Source organism: Myodes glareolus, chromosome 7 (assembly GCF_982192425.1).
Source record: "Myodes glareolus chromosome 7, mMyoGla1.1, whole genome shotgun sequence".
NCBI lineage: Eukaryota > Metazoa > Chordata > Mammalia > Rodentia > Cricetidae > Myodes > Myodes glareolus.
The window spans coordinates 82,189,645-82,212,073 of NC_142032.1; the positions used below are offsets into that span (position 1 = coordinate 82,189,645).

The window sequence follows — 22,429 nt, forward strand, 5'->3', positions numbered from 1 at the left end:
TTTTGTGTCCTGGGTGATTCATGAGCCCTTGTGGCTGGGAATAAAGCTCGATGTTTGCCCAGTTGCCCAGAATGCACAAGACCCTGGAACTAGCACTGTCTTTAGCCATTGTTTCCCAGTACCTCTAGTTCAGCCACTACTGTCCCCTCTGCCCCCTACCCCAGACAGTACCAACAATGAGTCCACCAGGAGACTCAGGGAGATCTTTAAACTTTATGTGACAGTATTTCCAATAACACGAGCCGTGCTGATGTCCCCCTCCAGGTGTTCTTAAAATCCTGTGAGCAGATGATGGTGAAAGAGTGAGTCTGTCTACCCTGAGCTTCTAATTGTCATGGGAAAAGGTAGCATGACCGCTCTAAGTCAAAAACCAGAGAGATGTAACTTTGGGAAACATGAAGCAAAAAAGTGCTAGGAATAAGACATTTGGGGACAACTGGACCGTATGTATGTGATAAGACAGTGTTAAGTGTTAGAGTTCTTAGGTTCAGCAGCTAGAATAACTGTACTGCCTGGGAATACAAAATATTTAGGAATGCAGCATGACCACAGCTGACTTGAAATGATTCAGGAAAAAAAAAATTAAAATGCTGTTAACTAAGCTAGTGACACTAATATGCTTTCAGCTGTCAAATTCATCAGAAGTTGGGAGAATGCTTCAATATAAATTTGAAAAGGAATATACCATGGACTTATAATCGGATGTCCAGCAAGGTCTTATGAATTGTGAGACTAGCCTAAACAAACTGTCTCAAAAGTTAGCGAGCACGGCCAGGCAGTGGTGGCGCATGCCTTTAATTCCAGCACTCGGGAGGCAGAGAGGCAGGCAGATCTTTGGAGACCAGCCTGGTCTACAAGAGCTAGTTCCAGGACAGGTTCCAAAGCTACAGAAAAACCCTGTCCCGAAAAACAAACAAAAAAAGTTAAGCGCTGGGTAGGGTTGGCTGACTAGAAACAAATTTGTAGAATATGGGAAAGTTAAGTGAAAATAAACACAGGCCTGTAACTCCATCACTTGAGAGGAAGTGAGGGATCAGAGGAGTTCAAGATCACCCTTGGTGGCACGGCACTCAGAACAGGTGAACAAAAGCAGCATGACCCTTTCTATAAATTATACAATGAGAAAAATAAAAGGTACTATAATATGAATAAATAGTGGCCATTACCAATACACATCAGAGAGATGAGTGGTTAACAAGTAAATTTTTTTTAATTTTAATTCATTGTTAATAAATGAATGAAAGTAGTATCATGCTGGGCGGTGGTGGCACACACCTTTAATCCCAGCATTTGGGAGGCAGAAGCAGGTAGATCTCTGTGATGAGTTCAAGGTCAGCCTGGTCTACAGAGCTAGTTTCAGAACAGCTAGGGCTGTTACACAAAGAAACGCTGTCTTGAAAACCAAAAGAAAAAAGAAAAAGTATTATAGAGGGTGTGAAAACTGACAGAAGTCCAGCCCAGGCTGAGGAGCTGGTGCTGTGTGTAGCACCACATAGGAAGGGCAGCATACAACAGCAGGAGCAGTAGTGAATGGAAATCCAAGTGATTGCCCCATGTGTAAACCTCAGCTACCCAAGTTCAAAGCCAACCAGGGCTACATGAAGTTCAGTCTCAAAAATAAAATAGAATAATGAAAGTAGGCGAGCTATCAGCCTCTGGTTTAGGAAACTTGTAGTGCAGGGACTAGATGGTCACCTGCAGTTAAAGAAGTGACCAGGGTTAGTCCACCAAAGGACCTCATAGTCTAACTAAGGAACGTGTTAGCCACTGTGGGATTTTCTGAGGGCAAACACCTAGGGTGTACTGAAGAGGGTGAACCTGATGGTTACCATAAGAGCTCATAAGAGGGAAAAAGATCGGAGACTGGGATAAATTAGCAACAGACAGAGAAGGTCTCTGACCAACTTGATATAAATTGTTCACACAGGTGAGCTGCTACTGAAACCAGGAATAAAACAAGGGTCCAGATTTTTAAGGGGTGTTATAATTTCCATTTGGGACATGGTGAATTTGAGGGGCTTGAGGGATACACAAACAGGCAAACAAGATGAGCAAAAGAATAAGAAAAATGCCATGCAGGAGGAGCCAGGACTCACAGCAAAAAGCCTATGAGTTGCCTCCTTACTCTAGCAAGTGAGTTAAGGCTGACTGTATTCCTGGGATGGGTCTTCATGTGCTGAAGCGTGCATGAATTCTGTTCCTTCAGCAATAGTGCAGTTGGGATTGTAAGTAAACAGGGAAATAGACATACACCTATCACCTGAAATTTCCTTTCAAGTAGTATATATGACTTTGAGTTTTAGAAGTGATAATAAAGCCAAATGAGCAAATTTCAGGCTTTTATTAAGTTCAATGAATAAATGCCAAGGTAAAGGTTTAAGCAAGCAATTCCCAACATGCATCAGTGAAAACAGTGAGGGGACAATCATGCACTTAAGTCCTAAATAGTCAGGTGAATGGTTGCAGAATTCAGCATTGGGCAGATCTGGGTTCTGAATCATTTGGTTGGTTACAGATGGCATGTGATTGGTTGCTGGACCTAAGTTCTTTAATGGCTGAAATGAGGGAACCAAGAGTGCTGACATGGCAGGAGCTGGATGCAGTATTTAGAATAATTCCTATGAGGAGCCCCCCAGAGATCCTCCTCTCTGGCCGCCATTCTTCCCTTGAAGGCTGGAGCCCTAGAAAAGGTGTATTCAAGCAGCATTTTGTCATATAGCAAGAGGTCAAAGCCCTGTGAGATGGCCTGTCAGAGTGCTGTTATCTCTATAGAGTAACTGCTGAACAGTCAGTCTCACAATGAATGGGGGGGCATCTTAGAATCTGAAGGGACAATGTCTGGTCTGTAGAGGGCAAGAATAACAGAATAATGCATCAACTGGTACTCTTGCCAGAACTCTGAGGACAAAAAAACCTCCGTGGTGTTGTTAGAGGACAGGTTCCAGCTCCACAGAGATTACAGCAGAACCAGGCATTACATAGTCACCCCTGACAACCTTATTGGAGTATTTGTATTGGGCTGGGTCTGACACTCTGGGTTTCCATTTTTAGTAAGTCTTGTGCCTAACTTACATGAACAGAGTTTGTTATCAAGAACTACACCAGGCTGGGTGGTGGTGGTGCTCCTTTAATCCCAGCACTCAAGGCCAGCCTGGTCTACAGAGCAAGTTCCAGGACAGCCAGGACTGTTAAACAGAGAAACCCTGTCTCGAAAACAAAACAAAACTTTTATCAGTCTGTTTTGGGGTATCTGTTTACTCTTCCAATAAAATTTATTCATGCATCAGGGGAGAGTTAGCAACTAGCTGACTAGAATTACCCATAGAGATTTCGGAAGACCCAGGATACATACAGAGAGAAACAGGAAGTCATAGCCATACATTTTGGAGCGAAACAGAAGAAGTTGTGTCCTTCTTGGATCCAGGAATCGTGGAGGGGCAGAGTTAGCTGATTGTTATTACATAACTCTTTGGATCTATCAAGTTTTCACCCCAGTATCTGACTCCAGAGTTGTAGCTACTAATAGAATAAAATAAGTAAACGCTTCATCAGCCCTCAGTAATTGACCAGTGGAGTCTAAGTCTCAGATGTGGATGTGGCGGCACCTGGCCCTGAGGGGTAGGAGGAGAATCCCTGCTAAGCACACCCAGACCAGAGGATCCCTAGCCATGGAAACCTGTAACATGAAGTAGAACAAGACTCGTAACCAAACAGGACAGGGCATGGTGGCACACACCTATAGCCTCAGCACTTGGGAGACAGAGGTAGAAGTAGAATGAAGGAGTAAGGCTACCCTCAGCTTCATAGTTAGTTCGAGGTCAGCCTGATCCACATAACAAGTTCCAGGCCAGCTAGAGCTCGAGTGAGTCCCTGTTTTAGAAAAAAGGAAAAGAAAAAAAAGCACATGAATATTAAGAGGAAAAAATTCTACAAATTAAATATTATTGATGTATTTTAGATGAGATAGTAGCATTCCTACTTATTCCTAGGAGATATGTTTATGTAAACACAAGCGTCTCAATTTGCGTGTCTCTCAGCAGCACAATAACGTGATCTGATGAGAAAGCACGTGTGGACAATACCATAGCTAATGGTTAACCAAGTGAAAGGTATGAGGATACTGAACAGATTAGGATATTTCAACTTTCTGTAAATTTGAAAACTTTCCAAACAAAAAGAGGGGCTGAAAGATGGCTCAGCAGGTAAAGACTTTTCCTGCATACACCTGATAACCTTAGTTGGCTTCCTAGAATCCAGTCAATGTGGAAGTAGGAAACCAAGTCCGCTAACTTGCCCTTTGATCTCCTCACATGAGCGACTTAGTAAGTGTGCCCACAAACATGCAATTAAAAAGTTTTAAGGTCAAAAAATAAAGAATTTAGGTAAGGGCAGAGGCATAAAAATGAGAAGTTTGAAAATTAGTGGAAAGATTGGGTGAACAAGGAAGTTGGAGCAAAAGGAAAACAGGTTGAAAATAAAAATGGCTCTGGTCAACTATGTCAAGCAGACATGGCTAGGGTAGTGAGAGGAAAAGCAAAGCAGCCTTGGCAGTTGTGTAGCAGCGGTCTCACAGCAGGAAGCATCTCACACTTACTTCTCAGCTGGTTTTGGCTCAAGTAAAAGTGGGAAGAGACCCCCGTCTCTAGATCTGAGGACTGCCTGCTTGTCGGGTCTCTACTTGTGGAAACAGCTGTTAGCCAGATCTTGAAGTATCTACAGGTGGGCTGGCCAAGATGGCTCTGTGGCTTACCCTTTTGCCAAGCCTTTCCATCCTGGAAACTACATGGCAGGAGGGAAGAACCGACTTCCAAAAGCTGTCCTCTAATCTCCACATGTGATATGTGTGCACATACAAAACTGTAATAAAATTTTAATAGAAATCTAAGACTGTGAAGATGGACATTACAGCACATGCCTACAGTCCTTTAGGAGGGGAAGGTGGGAGGATCCTGAGTTCCAGGCCGGCCTATACTACCTAACAAGACCCTATCTTAAGAAAGAAAGAAAAGGGAGGGCTAAAGAGATGGCTCAGAGGTTAAGAGCACTGACTGCTCTTCCAGAGGTCCTTCCTGAGTTCAATTCCCAGCAACCACATGGTGGCTCACAACCATCTGTAATGAGATCTGGTGTCCTCTTCTGGCCAGCAAGCATACAGACAGACAGAACACTATATACATAATAAATAAATCTTAAGAAAAAAAAAAAGAAAGAAAATGAAACACTTTTCAGTGTTACTTCAGAAGTAGGAGGTATTAGCAAAACAGAAAAATGGGAGACCAGAACCGTCAGGAATATTTGCACAATGGAGGGAAGGGGAAAATGTCTGTGAGTGACCGAGTGGACTATGCCACATCCTGACAAACTCATCCTTGATGCCAAGATTTCTGGTCTTATCCTATTTCTGAAAATAGTTTTCTTCCTTCTCCTCTCTGTACTCTCTGTATAGCATGTGGCTTTAGCTTTGGCTGTTTCCATTTTTTTTTTAAAAAAAAAAAAAACCAAAAACTTGTCTTTGCAGCCGGGCAGTAATGGCACACGACTTTAATCCCAGCACTTGGGAGGCAAAGGCAGGCGAGTTCGAGGCCAGCCTGGTCTATAGAGAGAGTTCCAGGACAGGCTCCAAATTTACACAGAGAAATCTGTCTTAAAAAAACAAAACAAAAAACCAAAAACAAAACAAGCCAGAGAGGCAGCTTCCCCTAACTGGAGGCATGCATGGCGGAGGGCTGTCCTAGCAAAAGAATAGCTGATTAGCAAGCTCATTAGTCTGATATTTCAGACTCAATCAAATCTCTTCGCTAGCTGTTTCAGAAAATAAACTTGTATATGTTACTCAAAATCATACAGTCAGACCACAGCAGACAAAGGACGGCTCTGGGCCCTGTTCTAAATGTTGCTAGTTCCAAGAACAGATTAGGCGCATGAAGAATTGGAAGGAATGAGACACGATTAATTATCAAACTTTAATTGATAGACTAATCTTACAGGATAAACAATAAGACAGCTAGTCAAGATTACACATTAAAAAAAAAAAATCCAGCAGCGCAAATCTAATAGACTAAATACGTTCATCTCCTCCCAAACAGGCATTTTTGATTTAAAAACAAACAAGAACAGAATGTACACCACAAGGAAACATAGTACTTACATATTGTCAGATACCTCTGCAGAACTCTGTAGGAAAGGGAAAGAAGGTTCTCAGCCACCAAGAAAGCAGAACCACCCAGCCTGGCAGGTAAATCCACCAGCAAAACAGAGGGCTCCTGGCCACTGTGACTTCAAAGAGGCTTCTAGGCCTAAGAAGGAAATGGGCCTGATCTGAAGACAAAGGGGCTGTCCTTTTCCAAGAGAACAGGGTTGAACAGTAGCAAGGAGCAAGAGAAAGTTGTCTCCCTCAGTAGATGTGTAGAAAGCAAGCCTGACACTGGAATTTATTTCCATCCCTTCCCTTCTTGGCTCCTGGCGAAGAAAAGGGCTGGCCAACTGCAAGAGCTCAAAATGCCCCTCCAGGCACATTAAAGAGGAAGAATTCCCTTCTGGGTGAGGCATGGCAACTTTTCTGAGACATGGCAATGGAGCAAAGTTAATCTCTTTGGCCCTCAGAAGGGGAAGCAGCAATAAGGAGCTACTTAGGCCTTACCAGGCCCCTACTATATCCACAAGATGCTATGAAAGTGCATCCTTGCTCAGTCAAACCTAACTTAAGAGCCAAAGCTATCTGCAAGGCCCACCTCAGATTAAGTATCTCACAAATGTCCTGCAACTCTTGAGTCTGAGTGCTCTGAGCTGAGGGACCCAGGCTCAGCAGTGGTTATGTAGTCACATTTTTTTCTGCCCAGCAGCCTCACGGAGGAAAAGAAAGGCATCATGTCTATGAGGGCAATCCTGCAGAAGGGCTACCAGTACCACCTATAGATGGGAGAGCAGCCCTTGGAGTGGCTACATGATGACAAGCCCGGGGATGCCTCGTTGTGAGTACAACTCCTCCAGCTAGCTTCATGTAGTGCCACCAGAAGCCTTCTCCTGAAGAGCCCCCTGCATGCCCTCTTATCTGACAGTGAAGGAATTGTACAGAAATAATCCTGAGGAAAAAACACTGTGATGCTACCTAGCGGGAAGAGAATTTCAATTTGCTCACACAGATTTCGTCAGTATACTCCACATGGTAGAAATATATAAAGACTGCTCAAGGGACTAAGTGACAAAATAGCAAATACTGCTGTGACCCAGACAGATCTGAACACTTATTCCCAGGGCTTCTGGCGCTGCCTGCCCCTGCCCTTCTGAGAGCTTCTGGCGCAGTCTTCTGTGTTGACAGGATCAGGAGCCACAGCTCAAGCAGATTCAGCAAGCTCTGGAAAGCAATACTCATAACAGCTCCATACGAAAAGGTGTCATTTACATTATTTATAGAGAATATCTCCAAGTAAGGAAAAAGCACCATTGTACTAAAAATAAAAAGGCTCACAGAGGCTTTGGTCCTCTTGAAATGACACCAGCCTGCGTGAGAAGCAGTTTGGCTCTTGGGCAGCAGGGGGACAACAGCAGGGCACGTGTACTAGGAGGAGAGAAGGCAGACAGCACTGGACCCTCACAGAAAATGGGGGCTGGCAGAAGGGGCCTCAGAGCTAAGGTGGGGACACACAGGTCAGCTCAGAGAGACCAAAACTGGGTGTGGCATTGTCAGACAAGTCTCAAGGACAGGGACACTGGCATACAAATGACAGTATTCAAGCCAAGAAGATGTTCTACCTGCCACTTGGTCACTTCCTTGATAGACCTGCCAAGTGCAGGAGGAGGCTGGGACAAGGAGCAAAATGTACTTTCTCCAGGGACTGCAGGCCAACAAGAACAGAAAATCCACAATTACCACTGAGATGCTGAAACACAGGCAGTTTCTTGGACGCTGAATTTTGCATACGTTACTTACACGCCCAAAAAGCACAGTAGGTTTTCCTGTCCAGATGCATAACTTGGCACTGAATACACCACAAAAAGCAAGAGTCTGTCTATGTGGGCTGGATTCCCAAACTACAGCTTAGAAGGGAAGGGCATAAATATCGTCATTAACTGGCTCACAAGGAATAGTCATCTTAGGCGAATACATGCGAATACATTTCACAGGATGAAGGCGGGTAACAGCTTAGATTCCAAAGTGTGAAGCTGGAAAGGTTTCTCACCAAACCTTACTATGAGAGCCTGCAACCAGTGAGAGGAGAATTGCAAAGACGGCAGCAGAAAAACAGCAAACGGCACAAAGGGAATCATCCACCAAGAGACTGTCCCTCATTTCAGTCAGTCAAGGCTTACAGAGAAGACAGCAGTTCACATGTACAAAGAACATCAGGGCTAAAACCAGGAGAGCAAGCTGGTCCAAAAGCAATTTATCCCACCTCTGTTGTTGGAATACCACTGGCCGACCCACTGGGTCAGAGGTCTTCCGTGAGAAAGGCAGCATCTCTGAACCTGGGATAAAGGACACTTGAACTGAATGCATGAGCAGAAGGACCAAATGAGAAGCATAATTCAAACAACCACTGGACTGCTTAAGGAGTTCTAGGAAGCTTTCCAAGAAAGAAAGTGTGTGATCTGAGGCCATATGGCGAGCTGGCTCCTCAGAGCAGGGGGCCTTGGAGCAGCAAGTCCCAGGCCGTGGTGATAGGCAGAGTTTCAAAGCCAAGCTCAAGGAAGGCTGTCAACAACCAAACCAGCAGTGGAACTCCCCGGAACAGGGGTCCAGAGGGTAAGACGTGTACACAGGACTCAAGTGAGAGATACTCTGCTGCTCAACGAATACCCCAGGAAGGTGGGAGCCCCTCCACCGAGACCACCAGTTGTTATTCCCATGTGTATTCCCGAGCAGCAGCAGCAGCACATGGGAGAGAGCCTGGCAAGGAGGTGAGGATGAGGTACCAAAAGAGAAACTGGCATCTTTGGGTTTAAAACAAAATCATAGGAAGTGCGAAACATTAAAAAAGAAAATCTCTGAATCAATGAGCACATACACACAAAAAAAATATGGCTTACTAACCACCCCCATTTTGCATACAATTTTAATACTAAAGAAAAAAACCCAACTCATCCAATGCAGTCCAATCCAAATGTCTGCAAAGAAAGACATCTGAAGACTTCAGCTGAAATCACTTCTAAAAACAAAACAAAAACAAAAAAAAAGGAGAGAAAGAACAAAGAAACAAACAACAACAAAAAAAAACCAACCAGAAAGCTTTTGATTATTCCCTCTCAGCATACTGGCAGATCTACTCTCAAACACACTTAAGAGTATTCCACACATGTTCGAAACTTGGATTTATTAATTTCCACCATACTGACTTTAAAAATGGTAAGCTGACTGCAAGAAAGGGAACCGGTGATTTTAAGTTCAAATTAAGCTAATGGTGAAAGTACATCACCTCTGGCTTCAGTCACCACATCACCTCAGATTGAATAGAGATTTTTTTGTGTGTGAACAAAGTCCCAGAACTCTGCAATCCAGGGATGCTGCAGACCTCTCCCGGCAATGTCCTTCACTTTGGGTCAGTCTCCTGGGCCAGAGGTGAAAGTGCTTTCAAAAATACTGCCACTTGCCCAGCACAGTGTCTTTGATTGCATCCACATATTGAGTTGGAACCCAGTACACCCAGTAGTAAGAGGCTTCCGTGGGGCCCAACTGAAACGCCTGCAAGGGAAAAGGAAAAACCAAGCGATGCTTCAGAGGAGGGTGACCAAGCAGGCAGAACAACAGACGCAGGAGGGAGGGGCGCAAACTGATTAAAAAGGGAAGAAAAACAAAAGCAAATTGTGTACATGTATCTCCTATACTTAAAAAAGGGGGTGAAAAGGCAAGTGGGGAGGAGAAAGTTCAGTTCAGCATAGCCAACTCTAAGGCAGTAGTTTGCAAACTTCAGCACACATCAGAACTATCTGAAAGACTTGCAAAAATAAATTGCAGGCTCCAGCCCCTGGGTTTTAGTTTGGGAGCCCTGAGGCAAAGCCCAAAAAACTTTTAGCAAGCTCCCAGGTAATTTCAACATTACTGGTCCAGAGGCCATAGCTTGAGGACTGCTGCCCTAGAAAACATGTCACTCATACACAGGAAGCAGGTATGAATGTCTAAAGCGCACTGTGTGAAATGTTAAAATCCTGACAGTAATGTACACACCCACCAGTATGGAAGGGTACCCATAATTCACAGTGGTGTGGCCTAGTCATACAAACACTGGAGTCTTTTATTAAGATATGAATAGATCCTTTCGATCTAGAGTTATGACAGATCACAATGCCAACATCAAGTTGCAGAAGGGTAGATACCATGATGCTATTTATGAAAACTGAAAAAACACAGCACAGTACACCATTTTGTTCATGGACATATGTATAAACAAAAGCAATTACAGATGAAGAACATACATGATAGCTTACAATAATGGGGAGGGGAGGGGAAGACAATGGGAACAACATCACTGTTGGTAAAAAATTTTTATTTAAAAAGATTTAAAACAAGTTACAAAATGTTTACAACTATCGTATTTTAGTGATGGATATACGGGTTATGGTATAAAATGTAAGATGTATCCTTTTCTATATCTTTGAAACATAACCCTAGAAATGAAAGAGCACTGTGAACTGTGACACACTACTCTAGTAGACAAATGGCATCTGGAAGGAGAGGAAAGTAAATCTTTCATGAGGACAAGGGTAAAAGTGCTATTTAATGGCATAAATAAATAAAAAGACTGAGGGGACTGCTGAATCCACTTTTTGCCTAAAATGACTTCAGAACATTGTAACTAAATTCTAAATAATTATTCATGGAAACAAATTCCTTAGGAAATGTCTAACGTGGTCCATTCACCCTATCTGCTTCCCTATCACCAGGCTGACTGGAAAACAGGATTTGCAAGGCCCACAGTGTCAAACTGTTCAAACAAATATTTCAAAAGAGAGTGAAAGGGGTCAGGTTAAAATTCTCAGTATCAACTGTTAAAGTAGAAAAATAGTTGAGCAGGCAAAACCAATCTGTCTGCTATCTTGTTTTTATATATTACAGAGAATATTACAGGCAGTAGAGGCTGCCTGATGGCCCCAAAGGAAGCTCCAGTATGTTCTCATCACGGCCAGGAAGAAATTCAGAGCCTGTGTCCAGTGACTACAGTCCCATGGCCTTGACTTTGGCACCATCCAGCTGACCCTGAGCAGGCAGGAAAGGACACACCAGCTATGCAGCCCACTATATCCTAAGTCCCTTTCACTGACTGCCCTAGAACAAGTAGATTGTCCAACATATCTCTGTGCCATGGACTTGGTACTCCTACCTATAATTTAAACAACTAGCTGCTCATGGAGGAGGGGGGGCAATATGGCAGCATCACGATAGGCTAGATACTGGAAAAACAAAACAAAACAAAACAGAACAAAACAAAAAAACTGCCCCCTGGAGAAGAACAGCAGGTAAACCCACCCTCGAACTGTTGCAAGCCCAGGTTAAGTGCCTCTTGTAGCAACTTTGGAGTCTAGGCAGGTAAACTCCACTTGTAGAGTACCCATTTTATCAGCTCACTAAACTACCTGCTTTGTTCTGCACAAACTGATGAGCTCCATGCAGAGCAAGCATGCCCTGGGCCCCATTTCCCAAAGGGCTCCGGGCCATGTGGGTACATGCTGGGCATGGTAGACCACTACAGGAGAGAGACTTCTTGGTATCTTCACAGCCTCATGGCTAAGGTGATGTTCTCTTTTATAAGCAAGACAAAACTTAAAATAAAAGTCCAAAAGTCATTCCAATTCATTTTCCTGGCCTAAAAGCAAAGTATAACAAATAAGAGGGAGACTGAAGAGATTTCTAAAAAGGAGAGGAGAAAACATACCTTCCTTTGGACTAGTGGGAGAATAAAAAAGAAAAAAAAGCAAAAAATCAAAAAACAAACAAACAAAAAAACCATAACTGGGAACTCAACTCTAAGTAGACAAGAAAACATAAGGATCTTCACAGTCTTCTGAAGACTGCTTACTTTTCAGTTAGCAATGCCCTGTTAGAAATCCACTCCCTTCAAGAGGAAGCAGGAGCAGACGGCCAGGCAGGCTGAGGCTACTCACCATCATGTGGTAGTCTTCGTGTCCTTCGATAGGTTCACTAACCACATTTTTTATGGAGCCCATGGGCAGTTTCTCAGTCCGCTCTAGGTTTAAAGAAGGACAGCAGTTACTCAAAGGTCTACTTGTCCCAACTCCGCCTTGGCCATAGCAATTCCTCCCACACTATGGCTGGTTGGATATATAGTAAATTAGGTGGCGGGTACCCAGCCTCTAAGGATGAGGGACAGCATCTTCTGACCAATGCACCTACAGCCTGGAAGGGAGCTAGGAAATCTGGAGCATCAAATGGAAAACAGGGTTCAATGACGGTGGAATAAAAGTCTCAGGGCACATTTACCCATCTAAGTAGTAGTTTTCAAGTCTGATGATTAAAAAACACCTCAAAACTCCATTTTGCTTTCATAGCCCAAACCTGGATTTGGCTAAGGTTTCGAACACCTAAAAAGGCAAAGACAAAAAGCCCACAACAAAGAAGCAACAGGAGGGAAGACTATATGTCAAGCTTCCAAGGCTATTTACTGCCTGTGCCAAAACTTACAAACCCTTTATAAACATAACTGTTTGTGGTGGTCTCTCAAAAACATTTATGCCCTCACCTGATTAACACTGGAGACACCAATGATCCCTGGGGCAGAGACCATTTTACAAGTTTAAGGATGGCAGGAAAGAGGAGGCAGCCATGAAGCAGGCCTTCAGTGAGATGAGGCACCTGTAGCAGACAAGTGTAATGGTGATGAGGCAGGGGATCTTTGCCACAGGAATAACCCAGGAAGCACCAGATACCTGAGGTACAGGCAGGCATTGTCACAACACTGTTAAATCAAGGTGGAAAAGACTCCTTAGAGCTTTTACAGAAATATCTTAAAGACAGATAAATAAACAACTAGGTTAGAAATTTAAGAGTCCTGGGCTCTGGTTTTACCAGTTACATTAAGTATTGTATTTTCATAGGCCTTGACTTCAGAAAACTGGGAATGGGGAGAAGGGGCCTGAATGTCTACTTCATGGCTCTAAAACAGCAGCCACACAGAGATAAGAACGGCAGCATACTTAGGATTGAAACTTTTCAAATACTTTCCACCTTTTCTGACTTTTTCTCAAATTCCAAAGGCTGGACAATTCAAACACCACACAGCTGATAATGGCAATCAACTAAACTTTGACTGTCCTACAAGTATGGCGTGGCAGCTGACTACAAGCCTAGCATGCTCTCCTGTGCAGCTCTATGGTCTCACCCTGCTTCTTCCTACATAGGCAACAGTTTGTTGTGTGTGGCAGTCTTGAGAGTCCCTTACTCAGGAAAGTACTCATAGAGAGGCCAGTTAGCTGCTGGGACATTCACTTTACAGCAGCTTCTTGCTGAAGTGAAGACAAGCCAATGGCTTTTAGCCACTTCCCAGAGCAAGCTGTGCTTCTCCAAGTCCCTTTGATGCTAGGTGACAAAACTCCTGGGGACATAAGAAAAACACTTACCCACCCTCTGGGCTACTAAGGAGGTAGCCCATCGATAAGGAAAGGTTTAGCTCAGAATGAACAGCTCAGGTTATCAACCATGAAAGGTACAAGGAGTTCATGGCCATGCTCCTTTAATACAGTAATGGAAGGAGTTCTCAAACAGCTCAAATCTCAGTGCATCAGGACATTGCTAGAGCTCTGCCCTCACACTAAAGCAGGAAGCCAGCTGCTTCCAGAAGCTTAAATAAAATCTCTGAACCAGGCATGATAGCTCATGCCTACCTAAATCTAGTACTCTTGAAGCTGGAGTGGGAGAATCACCAAAAGTCTGAGGCCAGGTTAAGCAATAGTTTCCTCAAAAACATCAAACAACATACACAACATCATGGGAAAAACTAACCCAAATCACTTGCATTCACCTACCCTTCTGGACATGATGGCCTTCTAAGACCAGCCTGCGCAACTGCTCTCAATGTGGGCTGCCAGCAAGCAGAGACACCCAGCTACAGAGGGGAGCCATATGCATCAGCAAGGAACTCAGTAATGAAAGATGAGGCAAGATCACCAAGAAAACCTAGGCAGGGCTGCTACTCACTGGCAAAGAAGATGATATGACAGGCTCTCTTGAACAGCATGTTCGAGCAAAGCCTTCAAAAGCCATCGGAAAACTAAAGAAACCTTATAAATTCTTAAGAGAATTTGGTCTGACCACGTAGTTAAGAGTTATAAAACAAACAATATAGCTAGCTATCAGAAAATGAGAAAACTCACTTTCATCACTTCAGTCATTTTTAAGAATCCCTAGGGTTGAAACAGTGATCTGTGTTCTAGATTCATGGTTCAGATAACAAAAACCACACCCCCATCACCCTGCCCAAGTTTTATTTTTTTGAAACTTGATTCCATTTTCTGCACCCTGCCCTTGGAAACAAGTCTCTGATGATAGGACCACTATTCTCCTCTTTGGCATGTACCTCAAATACTAAACACCTATAGTACTGGCCACAGACAGGTGAATTAGGCATGTGCAAGTCCCTCCAGGAATCTAACGGGGACAGACGAGTCGGAGTGTAGTGAGTGCTCTAGGGACATAAACAGAGTACTCGAAGAGCAGAAACAACTCAAAGGAACAGAAGTTCAGTGGAGGGTTAGGGAGGTGTAAGGAAGGCTTCATTAGGAAAGGGCATCTTGGGGGTGGGGTGCTTGGAAGACTATTAATCCCAAGGACTGAGGAGAAGACATTCCAGGGTAGGGCCCAGCAAAGACAAGAACTCTGCAAAAATATGAGCTGGGGAATTCAAGCACGTGCCTCAAGTACACGAGGCTGACAGAATGGACCAAGGATTTAGAACAGGGTATGGTGAAACATCTGAAGCAGGTCTCGAAGAACTAATGGTTTACAGGCCTAGGAACCAGACAAAAAGCAGTACAGCAATGAGGACCAAAGTTGGCAGAAGAGGTCAGGTAGACAGAAACTTGCTCCTAATGCAACTTTTAAAAAGAGGCTAGTAGCCTTTAGCAGTAGCTAAAGGGACGTAGGGAATTCTGAAATGTTACCAATAAGATCTGGCAACTAGCTGGGAGTGATGGTGCATGCATTTAATCTCAGTACTCAGAGGCAGAGGCAGGAAGAAGTGAGTTTGAGGCTAACCTGGTCTACAGAGCAAGTTCCAGGATAGACTGAATTATATAAAGAAGTACTACATAAAAAAAGATAACTAAATAAAAAACAGCAAAGCTGAACCAGATACTGTGGGCAGGCAGAGTGTTACTGACAAGGGATGAGGATGTATATAAAGGGCAATCAGCAAGCAAAGGGGAAATTCTAGGTGGCAATTAGGGAAACTTCACTTCTAGAATCAAACTGACCAATAGGAAAGGGCCACATAGGCACCATGAGCAAAACTAACTAAAATTAGATGGGGCCATGGGGATTGTGGTGAATACCACTGCTTAGTCACAGCTACTCAATGCCTCATAAAGAGTGCAGGCTCCAGTGGCCAGATCTTCTCCCCATTAGTTTCAGAGAAATCTGATTTGTACAAACTACATATATATCTATAAAATTCTTGCTGAAGGACCAGATTTAGGTCATATACTCGGGATCTCTTGGTTTATATATTAACTTAAGGGCCAAATGTGAAGGATGGTCTCTCTGAGATCAGACTAAAAAGAAAGGGGAATGGGGCCAACCAAGAGGCAAGCATGTAAAGACACAATCAAAAGCTATGAAGACACAAAGCATGATGAGGAGAGTGGCTCCAAATGAAAGGCAGAATCACAGTCTGGAGCCACTGTTGTTGGGTGCTAGAAGCAGGCAGGATGCTGGGATGCCAAAGAGGCTGAGAACTAGAGTACCTTTAGTGCCGATCCACAGCTGGTCTTGCTCTAGCTTAAAGGTGAGTCTCACTTTCCCTCCAGACTTATTATACATGCCAGACAAGGGTACCGTTGGCAGGCGCTCCTGGAGGCACAAGAGCACAGTGAGAAAGGGAGGGGCAGTAGGACAGAGAGAGGGAGATGAGACAGAACTTGAGGCCATCGATTATAGGAATCTTAGATTGTGGAACCAAATTCTTCTTTAAGGGTTCAAAAATCAGGCCAGCTTACCTGGGCACCCTTAACAGATGGCATCACATCTTCAGGCTTTCCTTTGTCCAACACTTTCCTGTGTTGCTACAATATAAGTCAGAACAAAAAGGAAAATAAGACATAAGACACTCTACTACATTTAAGCCAGGTTTCTATCTCTTGGATAGAGAGAATGAAGCAGCCTAAATGCTTGTTTGAAAGCTTTAGTATCAATGGATTACAGATCCCTTGACACTGCAGAGCAAATGTGTTCAAGGGAGTTTATGTTGGTAATGAAATGTTCCTTTACTTGTGCTAGCTAGCCACTGGTCTCTGACGTATAAGCACTTTGTGACTTAGCAACATAAAGAAGTAACTTCTCATTGTTATTTAAGATTAACTATCCACACATAGCTACCATATTAGACATCAAAGTTTCACAGACAAAGTAGGAGTTCAAGGTTACTAATTCAATGTTTTACTCCCATCTCACCCGTGAAAAACCTAATCATTAAGTTAACAGACATGAAAAGAGAGCAACATCTGCATTTTTCAACTCCAAAAAAAACTACACACTGTCTGTATAGGTATAAATGCCAAGCAGGGTCATTTCTCCATTATTATGGAGAGCCAGACTATGACAGAAGTCTTCTTCTGCTCCACCATCAATCCAGCCACAAAGAATACCCAAGGAATCACATTTTGAAAACAGAAATGCTGACTCCCCCTATGCCTTCCCACTAAGAAGCATCCAAGCCCACTCCTCATGCCTTCTATCTCAGGACTCGAGTTCCAAACTCACAGTGCCTAAATGCCTTCGTCTCATCTCTTTCTTTTACATCTGTGGTTTTACAGGTACAGCAGCTGCTTGCTAAAGCTGGAACTACAGGCCATTAAACGGGCCAAGGGTAAAACTCAGTGAAATGCAGCACTCACAGGCAATGAGCCAATTCAAACCTTCACTGGTATAGCAGGACCCTATAGCAGGGGTTGCTAGCAAAGGGCTGCTGCTGACATCAGCCTCAGATTCCGGAACACGCTCATTAAAAGCCTCATGAGGGAGTAAAGCCTCATTAGGTCGTGCTATGCTTCGTAACCAGTGGCATCCAAAGCAAAGCAGCATAGACTGGAAGTATATATGAGTCAGGCCTTATAAGCACCTTTGGGAGAACTGTCCCTGCGCGGTGGTAAACAGTTTTAAGCCTGTATTTACAAGGCAGGTTATGCACCAAGGGTGTGACAGGAGAAAATATTCAAATTTCTTTATAAATGTGGCAAGAGAAGACAGAAAATACCAATGACCTCAATGGCTTACAGGAAATTAGGACCCCATATTTAGGGATGAAAATGGCTCATATAAATACTTACTTTACAACACTTATCTAAATAGAGGTGATGCTCTACAGTAGAGCATGTGTTATATGTATAGAAAAGGTCCCAGGTTCAATCCTCAGCACCAAATACAAAAGAAAACAAATGCCCTATGGAAAGGTATTTTGAACTTCAGAGTGTCGGGGATTTTGTAAAGATAACAGTTTTAAAACACGTTACATAATATTCTCTATGGTATCTGGAGTAGTAACTTATAACTGAACAATACTTCTTTCAAGTATATTAGTATTTCCATGTTAAGAGGAGCTGGAGAGATGGCTCAGAGGTTAAGAGCACTGGTTGCTCTTCCAGAGGTGCTGAGTTTAATTCCTAGTAACCACATGCTGGCTCACAACCATCTATAACGGAATCCAATACCCTCCTCTGGCGAGCAGGGGAACATGTAGACAGAGCACTAATAAATAAATGTTTTACAAAATATTTTTTAGCCGGGCGGTAGTGGTGCACGCCTTTAATCCCAGCACTTGGGAGGCAGAGGCAGGCGGATCTCTGTGAGTTCGAGATCAGCCTGGTCTACAAGAGCTAGTTCCAAGACAGGCTCCAAAGCTACAGAGCCTGTCCCAAAACCCTGTCCCAAAAAACCAAATAAATAAATAAAAATAAAAAATAGGGCTGGAGAGATGGCTCAGTGGTTAAGAGCATTGTCTGCTCTTCCAAAGGTCCTGAGTTCAATTCCCAGCAACCACATGGTGGCTCACAACCATCTGTAATGAGGTCTGGTTCCCTCTTCTGGCCTTCAGGCATACATACAGACAGAACATTGTATACATAATAAATATTTAAAAATAAAAAAAAATAAAAAAATATTTTTTAAAAAGTGTAACTGTCCCACACTTGTTCAATTTTGCTACCAAAATTTTAAAAATACTCATTTTTGATTATGAAGGAAGCATAGATTCTGAGTGTCTAACACAAAACCATCTTTCTCCCATGGTTGAAACTATGTCTTTAGTGTATGGCCCTATAACTAATGTTGGTTCAAGTCAGTTTTACTCTGGTCAGGACACATATTAAATTAAAAATACATGGTAAAGGACTAGGGGGTAGCTCAGTGTAGAGTTCTTGCCTACAATCGTGCACAAGAGTCTAGGTCCAGTCCTCCGCATCATGTACACAAAACACACACCTATAAACAGTCATGATGGCACACGCCCTCAAACTCAGCACCAGGGAGACAGAGACAAGAAAACTGTACAAAGTCCAGCCCAACTTAGTGTCCAGATCAAGCTTCAGGCCAGTCAGGGCTAAGAAGTGAAACCCTGCCTCAAAGAACAAGCAGAAAAATGAGTTAGAGAGAGAATATACAAACGCAGGCTATCTCATGAAGAAGGGTCACAATAAAAAGTGTCAATATCTTCTTATTCAGTTTGGTTTGGGTTCCTGAAATGGTCAGTTTTAGGAGAAGCTCTGAAATCTCTTGACTTCCATACCTATCCAGAAGTGGGCTTTTTGAACTTGAGAAGACACCTGTAAGGAATAAGGGCTTCATTCTAACATTGGTCATCTTCCCTGGCACAAAATAAAAGAAACCCACGTCTGGTTCCACCTGCTAACTCGCTGAAGTCTCCCTTCACAAAGGCCTTATCCTAAAGCAAGGAAGACTAAGGCACACTGACCAGCCAGATGACAAAGCTGCAAAGTTCAGGTAGCTGTCAACTCCACTGCTGCACCCAACTGCTCCATAAATGTCCATCATGGGCCCTGTCCAAAAAGCATCTTATTCTAGGGAGAATGTAACCAGCCTCCAACTTCCCAGGACCAACAAGTAAGTACACAATGCACTCACCTTCTGTCTGCAGAGGGGCTCCTTCTTGTTCTCTTCAGCCTTTGCATCCTGCTGGGCAGCATCTTTGGGGGTGTTTACTGCTAAAACATCATTTATAGTAGAGCCAACCACCATGATCTTGGCTCCACTGGTCACTTTTATTTCTCTCAACGTTTTATCTTCAGGAACAAGTCCCTTATACATGACCTTCTGCATGGCGGGTGGGAGACCTTGACAAAAAGTGGAAGGTAGGGAAAGGAATAAGCAGGAAATGTATGGACCATCATGCTTCTGTAACAAAACAGGAAGTGAACACTGGCTCCATCAGCTAGCAGCTTTTTGAACTTGGGGGAATTTGGACCATCAGGATATTTGGCTGGTAAGACTTGGTCCTTCTAGTAGACTTAGGGTACTTAGAATTGTTCAACATGTCTTCGTTATCATTCCTTCCAAGTCGCTCCTCAGCCTTATTCTTAAATACTGAGAATGCCCAAGCATCAGGGACACAGCAGTCAGTAAGTTACTTTCCTATGGCATTTACAGGCTACATGGGAAAAGCTTAAGAAAGAAGTAATTTTAAATGACAAATCAGTACAAACAGAGTGACCAAATATGAATAATTGTGAAGGGCCACCATGACTGTCAGTCAATATTAATGTTTCAGGAACTTCCCTTATGAAACTTACCTATCTGCTAAAATAAATAAATAAATCTAGACTCACTCAGAATCTCTACAGTTAGTGTCCAGGAGCTGTAAATTTAATATACGCCGCGAGAGATTTTCACTATGCTTAGTAGTCCAACATTAGTTAGAAGGCTGAGCCTAATAATTCAGTTTAAGGTTTGTGTCTCTGCTCCACCACTTGGTAGCTCTATATCATCACGGGTCCAGTTTTCCCTCTGTGATTAATAAAAGACATGCAAATACTGACTTCAGAAAATTGCAGCGAGGGTAGCGGGAGTCCATGCAAGGAAAACACAGCAGCAGTTCTAGCACGACGTAAGCAATACGGACTAGAAGGTGGGGGTGGGGGATGGAGGCAGTTGGTTGTCAGCTCCTAGAATACCTGTAATGGAGTGAATCTTCTGCTTTAGCTCGGAACCCGTGCTGTCCAACGGGACCTTCACGTCGTGCTTAGTCTTGTTCCAAATTATCTTCAGCTCCACCAGCTCCCTGCCCGCACCGCCGCCTGCGTCCTCGCCGTTGCTGACCGAGGCCTGAGCCACAGGGTCCCCAGGGGGCTGGGCCGGGGCCGGCTGCAGGCTGCCTCGCGCGTCGCAGGAGTCCTCGGCCGCCGCCGCCGCCGCCGCTGCTTCGTCCTCCACGCAGTTGAGGGGCCGTGCGGGCGCCTCGGTGGGCACAGCCTCAGCCTCCGTGTCCATGCCTGCAAAGGGGTTAAGAGGGTGGGCTCTCGCCGCGGGCCGGGCCTGCGACGAGAATGAGCCCGGGCGCCACTGCTGCGCCACCTCCTCCCTCTAGGGCCAGTTTCTGTGGCCCGACCCCCGCAGCGCCGGCAGCTCTTCAGCCGCCGACCGACCGCCTTCCCCTCCGCACTCACCATCCGGGGCTCCGGCCGCCGCCATGATGATTGTGTACAACACCCACCGCTCCCGCAGGGGCCGCCGGGAAGAAGCGAGCTGGCTGAGATTGGCCCCCGCTACAGCCCCTAATTTCACTCAGCCTGGCCGGAAACAGGTGGAGGTTTCTATGGAGACCCGCCTCCTCCGCTTCCCCGGCCGGCCCCTGCCACGCTTTAGCATTCCCGCAGCCGAGGGGGCGGGTCTGGGAAATGGCCCTCTCCCTGCACGCCGTCCTCTAGCGGCGGTGCACCGTCCCAGCTGTTCAGAGGGGAGTGGGCGGCCCAGATCGGCGGCCTGCGCCTTTAAGTGGGCGGGGCCGCTCTCGCTGTGGCGGAAGTTGATTGGTGGGAATGAGTTTTTCCCCCATTTCCCCCACCGCGCGGAAGTGACGCGCGAAGAAGCCCACGTGTGTATTTCTATTTCACATGGCGGCATTCCTCCAGAGGCTTCCGCGGGCCGGGCCTCGCGCGGCGGCCCTAGGCCACCGCGTGGGACGGCGGAACGCCAGTCTGGGCCCAGATCCCGGGGTCACGGTGCGAGTTCGCTTCGCTCCAAGCCCGACAGGTAATCCTGGCGGACTTGACGCCCGCGCCGCAGCCCACCGGTCTGTCCCCGCCCCCGAACGTTCCAGAAACAGTCCCTTCCGGTGTCTGCGCGACCCCATTTTACAGAGACGGAAATGGAGGACTAAGATCTGAAGTGATTCGGGTTCCTGGAAGTTCTTTTGTTGTATTGTCTCGGTTATATTTCTTGTAGTCAGCGTGTAGTGCGTATAACCTGTGCCAAGCCCTATGCACTAAAATGCAGTGGTCATTGAAAAGTTAGGGTTCCTGCTTTGGAGAAACTGTCATTCTAGTGACCACGACATGCACTTACAAGAAAAATTTTAGAGTTATAGATGTCATTTTGGAAATGAAGCAGAATAGGGTGCCTTAGAAAGCATTGCTGAAGATTTAACATTTGAGTTGAGAACCACATGTCAAGGAGACCTGCTTGAAGCCTAAGAGCAAATGGCCCAGTGGCCCGGGTTTATTACTGCTGAAAGCTTAGCAAGCCAAGGGAAAACAGGCCAGTGTGTAGCCTGTTAGAAATACTGTCATCTTGTGGATGGTGGGGCACACGCCTTTAATCCCAACACTTAGGAGGTAGAGCCAGGCGGATCTCAAGGCCAGCCTGATCTACAGAGAGTTCCAGGACAGCCAGGGCTACAAAGAGAAACTGTATCGAAAGACCAAAATGAAAGAAACATTGTCGTCACTTACCCTCAGCACCGCACATTCCCAACCCTCCTTTAGCTCAAGTCACCTTCCACCCAGTTGACGCCGAGCAACCTTTCATTCCAGAGCCAAGGTCAGCAGAAAAATATCATTGGGACAGAGTCCCAGCAGCGCAGGAATGACACATTGCTTCTGGGCAGGCGATATAAATCGTGGAATTTCTTAAACTCTGTGTGGTGGAAGCCCTGATTCTTAATTACCAGTTGTGATTCTGTATTTAAGACTAACATAAATGAAACTACTAGGGGAAAAAAAAACGAGTATCTGGAAACCAGACAAAACAAAAGCTAAT

At 44.7% G+C, this 22,429-nt stretch overlaps 2 protein-coding genes across 4 annotated transcripts in view; one reads left to right on the plus strand and one right to left on the minus strand.

The window, feature by feature from the left end:
• Positions 1-2,326: 2,326 nt before the first annotated feature.
• Positions 2,327-22,153, minus strand: Ubfd1 (ubiquitin family domain containing 1). Of its 3 annotated transcripts, none has more exons than XM_085693033.2 (7): positions 20,839-21,120; positions 20,347-20,664; positions 19,301-19,509; positions 16,162-16,227; positions 15,910-16,015; positions 12,097-12,179; positions 2,327-3,870 (listed from the first exon to the last, which is right to left on the minus strand). In XM_085693033.2, exons 1-7 carry the CDS (start codon positions 20,861-20,863, stop codon positions 3,808-3,810), a joined length of 870 nt encoding a protein of 289 aa, XP_085549159.1. In that variant the 5' UTR covers positions 20,864-21,120; the 3' UTR covers positions 2,327-3,807. The 3 variants fall into 3 exon arrangements, with proteins under 3 accessions (XP_085549159.1, XP_087764623.1, XP_085549158.1); XM_087908497.1 differs by lacking the exons at positions 2,327-3,870; positions 20,839-21,120 and adding exons at positions 9,293-9,679; positions 22,123-22,153; XM_085693032.2 differs by lacking the exon at positions 2,327-3,870 and adding an exon at positions 9,293-9,679 and having other exon boundaries at positions 20,839-21,109.
• The window catches only part of Ears2 (glutamyl-tRNA synthetase 2, mitochondrial), a 29,723-nt gene continuing 28,564 nt past the window's right edge, over positions 21,271-22,429 (plus strand). The window contains exon 1 of the mRNA XM_048460466.3: positions 21,271-21,424. Coding sequence (XP_048316423.3) covers positions 21,286-21,424 — 139 coding nt within the window. The 5' untranslated portion in view covers positions 21,271-21,285. The remainder of the gene's footprint in view (positions 21,425-22,429) is intronic.

Bases quoted from the DNA above. Each gene is read 5' to 3' on its own strand.
- Ubfd1 (XM_085693032.2), bottom strand. From the start codon at position 20,863: ATGGCGGCGGCCGGAGCCCCGGATG. The intron at 16,228-19,300 runs GTGAGTGCATTG...CTTATATTGTAG, and splicing joins AGCCCCTCTGCAGACAGAAG to CAACACAGGAAAGTGTTGGA. The intron at 12,180-15,909 runs GTACTCTAGTTC...CTTTAAACCTAG, and splicing joins GCTGTGGATCGGCACTAAAG to AGCGGACTGAGAAACTGCCC.